Source organism: Elephantulus edwardii, unplaced genomic scaffold, assembly GCF_000299155.1.
Source record: "Elephantulus edwardii isolate Elephantulus edwardi_28Jun2011 unplaced genomic scaffold, EleEdw1.0 scaffold00152, whole genome shotgun sequence".
NCBI classification, from domain to species: Eukaryota; Metazoa; Chordata; class Mammalia; order Macroscelidea; family Macroscelididae; genus Elephantulus; species Elephantulus edwardii.
Genome location: NW_006399902.1, coordinates 6,679,679 through 6,691,811, shown reverse-complemented (window position 1 = coordinate 6,691,811; position 12,133 = coordinate 6,679,679). Strand labels below are relative to the sequence as shown.

The 12,133-nt window shown below is 39.4% G+C and overlaps 1 protein-coding gene across 3 annotated transcripts in view; it reads right to left on the bottom strand.

Moving 5' to 3' along the window:
* Positions 1–12,133, bottom strand: part of CASK (calcium/calmodulin-dependent serine protein kinase (MAGUK family)) — a 428,386-nt gene that overhangs the window by 2,097 nt on the left and 414,156 nt on the right. For all 3 annotated transcript variants that reach the window (XM_006894975.1, XM_006894973.1, XM_006894974.1), the window contains 2 exons: positions 11,149–11,351; positions 3,087–3,170 (listed from right to left, as the gene is read on the bottom strand). In XM_006894975.1, the coding sequence (XP_006895037.1) occupies positions 3,087–3,170; positions 11,149–11,351 (287 nt within the window). The remainder of the gene's footprint in view (positions 1–3,086; positions 3,171–11,148; positions 11,352–12,133) is intronic.

Genomic DNA, 12,133 nt, shown 5'->3' with positions numbered 1-12,133 from the left:
CAGCACCCAGTATCTGATGAGTTCCAAAAAAAACTGGCCTACACTAGAAAATGGTGAGCTCTTCACAGGTACTCCAACTCTTGGTGGAAAAAAAGCGGGAGTAAAAGTAGATACTAAATTCTGGGGAACTTCGCTGCAGTAAAAGACTTTTCCTAAACTCTTATAAATCACTGTAGAACTCTCAGCAAGAATGTCCTCTCTCATCAAATATATCCTCCAAGAGTAGGAGGGCAAGGATCTCTGATGGGTCATGAGAAGGGATACCTCTGCCTCTTTTCACAAGTCAGATTTTGTTAAACTTTCAATGTCCGAGTTTAAATTTGAAATGGGGGAACTTTGAAAATCAGATTAATCCTCCTCACTCCTAACACTGTTGGGCTGAGTCTTGAAGACAAATATAGTATTTATCTAACTTGATCACTGCATTTTTAGACAGGTAATGCTGGGGTTATATTGTAGTTGTTGGTGTGTTGTGTTCCATCTCCACCCCAACAGTGTAACTTTCTAATGCACTAGTTTCTTATGTGCATATTTTTATTATTTTTTATTTCTTATGTGCATATTATTTATGTAGCTGCATTATATAAGTAAAAAAGGTAGTATCTTTCTCCCCAAGTAAAATATAAACATATATCATGTGCCCTGTTTTCACGGTGCTCCAGCTTGTTGCCTTACATTATAGAACAGAGTAGAACTGCCTCAGAGAGGGTTTTCAAGGCTGTAAACCTTCATGGAATCTCTCATACTTGGTGGGTTTTGGTTAGCTGACTAACATTTAGATCACTATACCACCAGGACTTTTTTGTATACTGTAAGTGCTTAATACTTGTTGTTGGAAGAATAAGTGCTGGTCTTACTCTGGCCATTACAAAATTTCATGAATATTAAATCTATAATCAGGAGACAGAGGTATCCTGGGGGACCAAGGATCAAACATTAAAGACACGGTATCTTCAGGAGCTTAGGAGCACTGTGGCTGGCACTGCCTTTGACTTCTACTTTTCAAGATGGCCCATCCATTATTTGTAAAAGACACTTTCTACTGAATCTGATATGATGCTCTGGGGAAATCTAGGTTCTGTGGGGCATCTCTCTGGAAAGGGGACCAGAGTTGAAAGAAGAAATACCAAGTGAGGAATTTCCTGCTTGCTCTGTCATCTTCTATAGGAATTTCAAAGCCAGACAAGACATGCTTTGAATATTAGGTGTTAACTAATACAGTGTAGATTAAGACCACAGTTAACAATCACCTTCTTAGGTCTTGACAGCATACCTTCTGTTGGCACTAAAAAGCATAGTCTTTTCACTGTGATTTTATAATGAATACAAGGCAAAAATTTCCATTTAAGGAAAAACAATATATATACACCCAAAGATAGGAGTGCTTCCTAGTGGTATGAGAAAGAACAACGCTAGAAATAACTCTCAGACCTGGGCTTCAAATACCACCAAGAGAGTCTATTATTTGTCAGAAATCTGGGCTGATGAAAACAGTCAGGAACATTTATGGCTAAAAAACATCATATTTTACATATAGTTTTCTTTAGAGAAAAATAGACTTCCCTCTTAGGCATCTCATAAGACGAAGCTGTATTTGTCAGTTATTTCCTCACAACAGATTCACACTTATAAGTGAACAGGGTTTCACTCAGTGGGGGGGGGAAGCCTTTATTCTAATAGCAAAAGCAAGGCTTAGGGGGAACAAAATGTCTACATTCTAATTCTATTAAAAGAAACAAGGCTGTATTTCATAGCCTCCTAGCTGGTACTTACAGGCAATTTTCTGCACCATTTTGGCAGCTATGGAAAATCAGTAAAAGAGCAGGGAAACAGGCAAAAACAAAAGCAAACAAACAAAGCAAAGATGATAATTCATGAAAAATACACGGCAATAAAAGGATAAAAGCTAAATGCAATGTGAAGTCTAAAAAATGTATCGAATCTGGTGGGTAAATGGAATTTTACAAAGCAACAGATCTCTTGCAAATGAAATGACCAAAACTAATTACTGAAAATATGAGTAACATAATTAAATCTACACATTTAATCTTCCTCATAGCTACACAAAATGAACATTTCAAAGACTTTATTTCACTGTGGGTGACAAGGACGTATGCCCTTGGGTGAGTTCATGTCAGTGTTACATGTCTACCAAACAGAACAAAGAGTATATTGATGGTTTCTATAACCTACAAGAGTAGTAGTCTCCAGGACAATTTGTATAGAAGTCTTTTCTTAACTAATGAGCACTTAGTACATTTATTAGACACATGGTAACTAACTCTTATCTACCCAATAATAGAAGGCCTTCTAAGTAAACCAAGTATGAGATGACACCTCAACCCTCCGAGGCAGCATCTCTGTGGCAGCTGCTGATCTGAGTTGGGTTGACAGGTGATAGAGCTCATTTCCAGATTTCGTAGACTCTGGGATCATGGATATATACTTCTACATGAATACACCTTTTTGGGGGGTTCTACTCCAGGAGCTACGTAGGGGAACCAGGGCAGCTGGGTTAAGGTCATGGCTGCCATATATGTCTCTTTGAGCAAAGCAGTCTTTGGCCACTTCAGCCCATAGCTGGACTAGGGGATGGGTGAGTTGTTGTCACTGCTTTCTTGGTACTACCCCATCAGGAAAGGGAGTATCCAGGTAGCATTGGAGGGTACAAGTCTTTTGGAAAGCTTACTGTCTTGGAAACATGAGGGGGTTCAACATTCAGTTTTATTTAATAAGGGCCACAGGCCACTTTGTGAACAATTCTATTTTGTACCCTCTTTCACTACAGCAGACTTCTGCTACAAATGTGATGTGCAATGGCACATGCTTCAGACTCCTATAGGACTGAAGCTGGAATTTTCCTCAGGACTCTGATCTCTGAAGACCCATACTGCCTCTATTGCCCAATTCCTAATACAGGAAAAGCACCTCTAGCTCTGGACCTCTTACTTTATGGCATCCACAACAAGGCAGCACTTAATTTAGTTGTTTTAAGTGAGACCAGCCTTTGGTTTCACCTACTTAATAAAAAAATGGGCCTTGACAAGGGGCACGATCGTTTGACAGCTGGTCTGATTGAATCTTACCTCATTTAAACCTGGAGTAATAGTAGGTGCGGCAATAAAAACAACAAAAGGAGCAAACTCTGCAGTTCTCAGGACCTTCAGTGCCTGTGATAAGAAGGGAAAAAAGGAAAAGAAACTTAAAAGAGGAAACGACTAATTCAACTTTCAAATGAACTTAGAAAACACTGCACAACTGAAAAAAGCCACTGGTTGGAATTTTTGGCAAAGTATTATTACATCTATCCACTTCATCCATAACTTACATTCCTTTCTTCCACAAGATAGACAGGAGCCATCTATAAAAGAAAAGGTGACAAACTGGACATTTTTCTTATGAATCTCATGAGTCGATTTGATGTCTTTTTCCTTGGAAAATTTATCACCAGTTATGTTACCTAGTGTTTACTTAAACCTGGCTATTTATTTAGTTGGCATTTTAACTTCTAAGAAATGCATCTTTGGGTGGGCTTGGACCAGCGGGCTGATTTCACCACTGAGAGTCTGATTATATTTTGAAATTCCACTTGCTAACCATGGTCACCTGTGTAATAGTGAGGGCTGTGCATTGCACTCTGAGCTCCCCTGATGAAAGGCCCTGGAGAACTCACTGGGAGGGAAGTCTATTAGCGAGGGAAGCCTTGCACTCATGGAGCACTACCACCAAAGGGCTGTGTGTCAATGAGCAGCCAGGAGTTCCTTGAGAGAACACTGTATCCAAGGGAGAAGGACCTCTGAGGCCCCTCTCCATGCCCTTCCAAGGCATCAATTCTATCTAATTAGGTAAATTACCAGTTTGCCTAGTTAAACTGTAAAGCTGAAATCAGATGGTACAGGAGCTGCTGCTGTAAGATATTATTACTTCAGCTCCTCTCCTAGAATACTCATCTGGGTTATGAACAAACTTTAAGAATATACAGGGACACAATTCACAGTGACTGACATGCAATTAACTCATGTATGTCAGGGGTGGCATACATGTCCCTTATCTATAGCATTTTTCTGTTATACAAATATTTTGCTTTCTAAATAGTCTTTACATGTGTTGCTGTTGCTCAATTCCTATCACCCGACCTGTTCATGGTGGTAGCAAGCAGACTGGTCGCTCTGCCTCCAGTTTTGTTGCTGTCTAATCCATATTCTGTTCTGCTACAGTGTCATCTTTCTCAAGTTAAATCCAATCATGTCCCACCTCTGGAAAAACCTCCCTTGGCCTTGGGATAAAATGTGCATTCCTCAGCATTAAGTGTCAGAGTCCTCACCAGCTGGCCTCTCATGTGATTTCCTCTTTAGCCTCTCTCTACCCCTTATCCTTTGTGGAACAGCCTTACTGAACTACTTTTAGTATTTCTGGTCTTTTTACTCACTACTCCCCTCTGGTAGCTTAGTGGTAAGGAACTGTGCTGCCAAAGGCACATGGTTCAAATCTACCAGCTGCTTCATGGGAGACAGATGGACAATCTCCTCACGAGTGATTTACAGCCTCAGAAAACCCACTGGAAGGTCAGCAATGGGTCAGCTCTGACTCAGTAGTACACAACAATACAACTGTCTCTCCTGGGACTTTCCACTTTCTCCTTTTTTGCTTGACTGAGTAACTCTTTAGAACTCAATACTGATACTGTTTTCTCTGAAAAGTCCTCCATGAGCTCTGAGACTTTGGTAGGTGCCTCTCCCATGTGCTCCTGAAGTCCCCTGCATGTGTACAACTGTTATATCCATCACATTGGAAATATAGGTGCTGGGTTACTAGAGGAGAAGCTTCTTGAGCACAGGGGTGTTTCTTGTTCAGTAGTAGCCTTCATGCCCAATACAGCACCTGGCATGAACTGTCTTTATGATGAAATGAAATTGGAAAAGAAGAAGTAAATATAATTTGCCTCAAATTTCTTTTGTCCTGTGAGGCAAGTTTAATTAGACAGCACTCTGGCTTCTTGATTAATGTAATCTGTTTGTGTATTGGAGTTTATAGGCATGTAGGAGACAAGTTTGGAATAAAGTTTCAGCTTTAAAATTTTTTAAGACTCACTTCTGCTAGGATATTTCTAAATTTTAGTTACAACCACAGCATAGAGAGAGATCAGTTGTCCTAGTGGACAGAAAGTGATGTTACCAAACCAAAGGTGGGTGACTCAAATCAGTGGCCCTCAGGCCTGTTTGTAATTGTTTTTGGTCAAACATTCTTCAAGGTCATATAGCCCTGGTATGTCCACTTGCCATACAGAGGTAACTTGTGGTTGCTGTGAAGCGGAACACTACACTGATGTGGCAAATGAGAGAATGGTTACCCATAGTGGACAGTGTTTTGTGGAGCTCCCTGATTAAAACAAGCTTGGAAGCAGGAGTGGCATCCTCTTCCAAAATAACTTGCCTCTGCAAACACTATGAACCTAGAGAAACGATGAAAGTTATACATGTGTCCAGGTCTTTCATTAATAATGAGTCGCCTACGACTCAATGGCACTTAACAACAATAACAACACTCATTGTGCAGTCAGGGAGCTTAGTACCTGCTTTTATTACAGTTGAAGTCAAAAGCTCTTCAAATGTTCATTTAAAAAATTTTAGTAAACTTAGTAATACCTACTAAAAATCCTAGTAATTTCTTAGATTTAAGATTTTAAAAATCTTTGTAATTTCTCTGCCAATCATTTTATGACTAAGGATATTAGCAAGGAACAAACACCATGAAAAAGTCCACATATACCAGCTTAGCAGGGATCTTCACTTAGAAATGTCCTTTTCTAGAAACATAACATGGATCTTTTTTTTTGTCCTTCCTATGCTCATAAATCATGTGAATAGTAGGAACAGCTGAGACATAAGGTTTTATTATCTACCCATTCCCCCAACTCCCCATTGCATACACATGCCCACATCCACAGCCAGTTCCTAGGCAACTGACATAGGAAACCAGATGGAAGTCCACACAGCCAGGGTGCTGTGTGGAATGGAACCCATGGATAGAATAAAGAATGACACCCCAGGCATGAAATGGTTGATTTCTTCTCTGCTCAGTAACTCAGCCAGATAGTCACTCAATCTTTGAATATTTTAAGATATAGACTGCTATCATATTGCAACATCAGAAAACAATCTATTTGGAAAACATTTGTTTCTTGCAGATTATCATTCTTTGCACTACATGTAATATCCATGAAGATGTGAAGATCATTTGGCACTTAATTGCATATTGTATGAAATACAATGTGAGTGAAGAATAAATAATGTGTAACACAATGTATATGAACTTTGTAGGCAAACCAATAATAATTTAAAAAAAGTATTTTAAAAAAACTTGCCAAGAAAGACCATATATATCATATTGTCTGGTGTCTCTCATATATAGCATCCATGTTATTCCTTCAGCAGTTAATTCCAAGGAAAGTAATGGCATGCTTATTTATTTTTCTTTTCATTTTCATTTTCTACTGGTGGTTGCAGAGTCAAGTTTAATGTCTATCCCAAATAACTACAGTTGCTCTTGTGGGTAGCAGTTGTTGCTTCTATGTTTCCTGGCTTTGATTTCCTATTTCAATCCTCTATCATCGTACTTTCAAAAATGGTAAGATGCGTCACATCTGGACAGAAATATTGTCTACTAGTTGTGATCTCTACAGCCGAGCTGCCACACATTTCCTCAGTTGTTCATAAAAGTCTCTGTTTCCATGTTGTTGTTGTTGTTGTAGTTGTTAAGTGTCGTCAAGTCGTAGACGACCTTATGAACAAAAGACCTGAACACTTGCATAACTTTCATCATTTCTCCACGTTCATAGGGTTTCTGGAGGCAAGCTATTTTGGAAGTGGATGCCACTCCTGCTTCCAACCTTGTTTTAATTGGGGAGCTCCATCAAACACTGTCCACCATACTTTGCTCTATTTATGAGTCTCAGTGAACACCCATTTTTGGGTGCAATTTCAGCTTGCCCAAGTTCAGGGTCACTTCAGGGACAGGAAATGGAACGATTTCACAAGGATTTTCTTCCCTGAAGCAGTTAAGTGATGCTGAAGTGAATTTTTAAACCTCTTTCTTTCTATTTCAAGATGAGACAAATTTGTTAATAGCAAACTTCTCTCTCTGAACATCAGAGAAAGATGTCTAGAATAATCACTGAAAATAAGCTAGATTTAAATAGCCAAAGTAATGTTAACAGTTAAAGTTAATTCTAAAGTTATATTTAATTCTGTGTTTTGGGGATATATATTGATTTATAGCACATCTATGGATAATAATTTCAGATCCTCATCTGGTTACTTCCTGGAAAATCTGCAGTCATAGCTATTGCATCTTTAGGGAATAAAAACTCATCTGACTCAAGTACCTAAGAACAAATATCTGTAAGACTTCGGCTGGCAGATTTTAAAAGAACATAAAGGCGAGCAAGCATTTCAGTCATTTTGTACAGAAATTTAAGGACACTGGTGACCCCAGCAACAATCTTCACAGAGCCAAATAATTTAATAAAATAGTACTTGTTTCAGAAGCTAGGTTTTGTTTCCAAGTACAGAGCCCTAACAAATGACTGAAAGCCAGTCCTTCATGGTACTTTTTCCTTCTGTGGACTAAAGTAAAACTCGAAACATTCTGTCACTGTTAACTTTTAAATGGTGAAAATAGATAAATCAGAATAACATGAAAAGCGGAAATCTTTATACATGAAAATATTAAGTTACATTAAGCTCTGATCACACATTAGATTTATTATTATTTTCATTTTAGGGACATGGACTAGATTTTGAGTTTTATTTCCATTACAACTAAGTCTTATAGCTTTTCTTAGTTTTGCCTGTATTATAGATTTATTTTTTTTTCTATGTTCAGCTTTTTTTTATTTTTAAAGGTTTTAAAAAAATATTAGTTTATTTACACAGTTCAAATCCATAGATTTCTAGAACAGATTCCTCCAATGTCCTTCACCCCTCCACCCATCATATTATGCTGAGTGAGGTATCTCAGTGACAAAGGGACAAATGCTATATGGTGCCACTGTTGTAGAATGAGGCTGGCATTGGGGTGGGGGTAAGACTGAGGATGTGCAGGGGGAGTTGTACAATAGATTTATTTTTTGAAAAAAATGTGTGTGTGTGTGTGTGTGTGTGTGTACTATCAAATTGGATCTGACTGGTACAGGAGAAGATTGTTGCTCCTTCTCCAGCAGAGTATCTGGTGGAATTGAACCACGCACTTCTGGGATTGCAGTGCAGTTTTTTTGCCACTAGGCCACCAGACCTCCCTCGCCTTAAAATATTTTTTAAAAAATCAAGAATTTAAATGGTAATACCACATAAAAAGTGGAACATTGGGAAATGCTGTGTTTAGAGGGTATTTTCCCTGTGAAAAAAAGTTGGGATTTATTATAAAAACCAAAACCAAAAACCAGGTACAAGTTCAAGCTTCACTTGCAGTAATTTACTATAAAACTTTGATCAAGCTATAGTTACATTAAGCCTTGGTTTTCTCAACTACAAATGTATACACTAATGTATTTATCTTATAGTTACAAAACATTAGGAGTAACAGTACTAGGCTGCTAACAGAAAGGTTAGTGCCTTGAGTTCACCCACAGGCATCTCACAAGAAAGGCTTGGTGATCTCTTTTGAAAAAAATCAGCCATTGAAAACTGTATGGTATCAACAACAGCAAATAAAAGGAGTTATCAAAGCAAGGGAAAAACCTCCAAAATAGTACAACTCTACCCTGATTAATACACATCAGGTAACCATGAGTTAGGGTTAACTCAAAAGCATTTTTTTTCAATAACAAAAATACAGCCTACTGCTATTTTTAAAAAAAATCTGGTTACTAATTTTTTCCAGCTTAATATCTTTACCATGGTCCTTTATATTTGCTCAATTTGACCTTAACCTCCCAAAATAAGTTGACGTAGAGTATTAGACGTGCAGCAAAGAAGTTGAAACACTAGTTTTAGGTCCGCAGGTAGTGGAGGTGGCATCAGAAGTGGCAGAAGTGTGAGGGTTTAAAGAAAATGCCATAAGGCATTTCTCTAGTTAGGGATAATTTTCTATGTACATCAAGGAAGGAATTCCATCCTCACCAGCTCTTCTTCTTATTTGTATTCTTAGCTCTTGGCACAGCTCAGTGCCTGGCATACAAGTGTGCTAAATTAAATTGTCAGTGAGGTACAGCAGAGGGGGCACCATAATAAGCTGGGGTTGGAAAAGGGCATGGAGGAAAATGCCCCAAGGTGAGAGCCTCCCTGGAGCAATGAGGTTCTGCCTGAAAGCAAGTCATTGGTGGCCACAGACATTCTTAAGGCAGGATCAAGGCCTTCCCCAGCTCCCACAGAGAGCAGGCTGAGAGAAGAACAGCCCAAGGGGGCAGCTCTGTTAGAGCAGGCTCTGTGGGCATGCACAGAGATCAGTTTGAGACCAGTGCTGGACATAAGACCAGACTGGGCAATGTGAAGTCCCGGGCAGGAGAGCCTGGGACCAGAGTGGTTAACCCGACCTGGGGGATCTCTCTTCCCAGGGCAATTGCCCCAAAGAGTCTCAGGCAGAGAACAAGCTGCCTATGGTTTGCCCTTAGAGGTGGGCGGACCTGAGAGCTGACAGTGCTGAGAAGTGGGCATACAGGAAGCAGCAAGAAGAATGCAAGTGAGCACATCCATCCAGCAATCAGGGTAGAGGGGGAAACTGCCCAGGCTGGGCCAGAAGTGCTCAGGTGCCAACTGCAACAGGTCCAAGTAACTGCTATGAATGTTCTGATGAGGCTGAGAGAAATGTCTCCCACTTAGCAGTGCAGGGCAATGCATGAATGTGCAAAGGCGAGGAGACAGGAGAGCTGAACACTAAGAGTGGAGCAGCAGCAGCAAGAGTGGTGGCAGTGGCAAGCAGCAGCAAAAGCAGCAGTTAAGGCAGAAAAGCCTTAGAAATTGGACTAGGGAATGTGCAGGGAGTCTGAGAAACCCTGCAGCCAACATACTGCTAGAGACATTACTACCAGCAGAAAACGACGTTCAGGTGAAGACCAGTGTGGAACCCAAGGAGAAGATGTCGAAGACCAGGACCAGGATTGAGACTTTGCCTCTAGCCACCCCTGGCCAGAAGATTTTTCCAATCCCTAGTAAGGAGGGATTATTAGTTAAGCAAAAAAATCAATCTGTGTTATACATCATATATTTCGTTTTATATAGGTCTATGTTAATGATTAAGTTCATACCCACTTCACCAGACCCTTTTGTGGTTTTCAAAGTTCTAAGTTAAATAATCCCATCCAGTGCTGTAAAACAGATGACTAAACCTGACTGGCCATAAAGTTAGGATTCCGGATCCTAGTAACTGAGCTGTCAAGCCCCAGGTCACACAAACCCTGACTACACAGGTTCCTTTCTCATTTGGGGGATAGCTAGGGAATCAAGTTTGACAGTGGCCCTTTGGCAGGGATTTGTCCTTCCTGGAACAACCAGGTAAGCCTCCTGATGAAACTGGAGCCTGCTTAAGGGCAGCTGATCTACAGATTGCAGGTGTAAATGATAAGGACTTCTAGGCAGTCTTTTTATCTAGAGATTAAAACCACTCCCAACTCCAACAAAACTGGAAAAGTGAGGTGCTTGATATTCTCCATGTAATGCCTTCAGTTTGCTCTTTTTCAAGTTTAGTAATTTCTATTGCTTCGGGTATAGTCCTATTTACAGGTCATCTAATTTTCTGTCTGGCTCTCCTCTGACTCAAAGTTTGCCATATTCTTTCTGGTTTCAGCTCAGCTCTCCACCTTCCTTAGGTGAAGAGATGACAGAGTCTCAGGACTACCCAAAGGTCTATACCTCCCTCTGCTGGCAATCCCTGGACTCAATCATGCTGGCTTTCATAAACTAATGCTAGATGTCAGGCCCAGGCCCCAGAATCAGATTTTCTGGCTAGTTATTAACCTAAGATGCTGCACTGAGTCCAGTAATCAGTTTGCACTTTAGACTGTTGATCTATGCTCCTTTGATTACTGATGTTTTCTTGCAGTTTGTCAAATTGTTAGGCAACCCATGACTTTCTGATGGCATATTTTATTTCACAAACTGAGATTAGCATGCAAGTAAGATGAGTTGGGTGTTGAGCATGGCTGGACATTACCTGAGGCTCTACGTCCAGTATTGCAATCAGCCCCTGCTCATGGATCTTCCGGATGGTTTCCAACTTTGTCCCATACATGGCATCTTCATGGCTGCCATACTCCAGGTACTCATTATTAGAGATATCTTGCATCATTTGGTCATGAGATACAAAGTAGTAATTCTTTCCATTTTCTTCATCTTTCTTTGGAGGTCTGGTTGTATCTGCCAAATCACATGCAGCGAGAGATTTAAAAGGTTGAATAAAGTCCGAACGGATCTATCAAAACCTGATTTTTTTATACATCTACAGATTCTTTTATAACTCACCTTCATTTTCCCACTCCCAATGCATTTGTAGAAGTTATATTTATGTATGTGACATTAAACTGCAGTAGCTACTTGTTTAGTTTGAGGAATCATTCAAGTTTTAGGTAAAAGATCTTTTTCATCCCTCCCTTCAAGATTTTCATTACTCACCATATACTTTGGGCTTCGAGTAGAAGAAAGAAAGGAAAAATGAAATGAAAGATGCAGAGGCTTTTTGCTTGACTATCTATAGCTGTGCTGTCTAAATACAGTGGTGTCTAGCCATATGTGGTTATTTAAATATAAATAAATGAAAATTATATACAATTTAAAAAATAGTTAAAATATTCAATGTCTATACATAGTTAAAGGTTGCATATAGTCAGTGCATATAGAGAACCTTGCCATTATAAAAAGTTTCATAAAAAGCATACTGTATTAATTTTAGTCATACTCTGAGATCTAACATTTCAGAAAGCAGGCATGATGGAGGTCATTAACTTAAAATTTTAATCTGAGTTAGTTAATTTGCCATTTGATAACTTGGAAGTTCAATTGTTACATGATCAAGAACAAATTCACCAACCTTGCTATATTCATGATCTAGATTTAAGGAGGATTAAAGGAACATTTCATAGTATTCTATGGAAAACCTCAGGGGCACTACTTATAATGACATGTAATGATTTACTTATTGT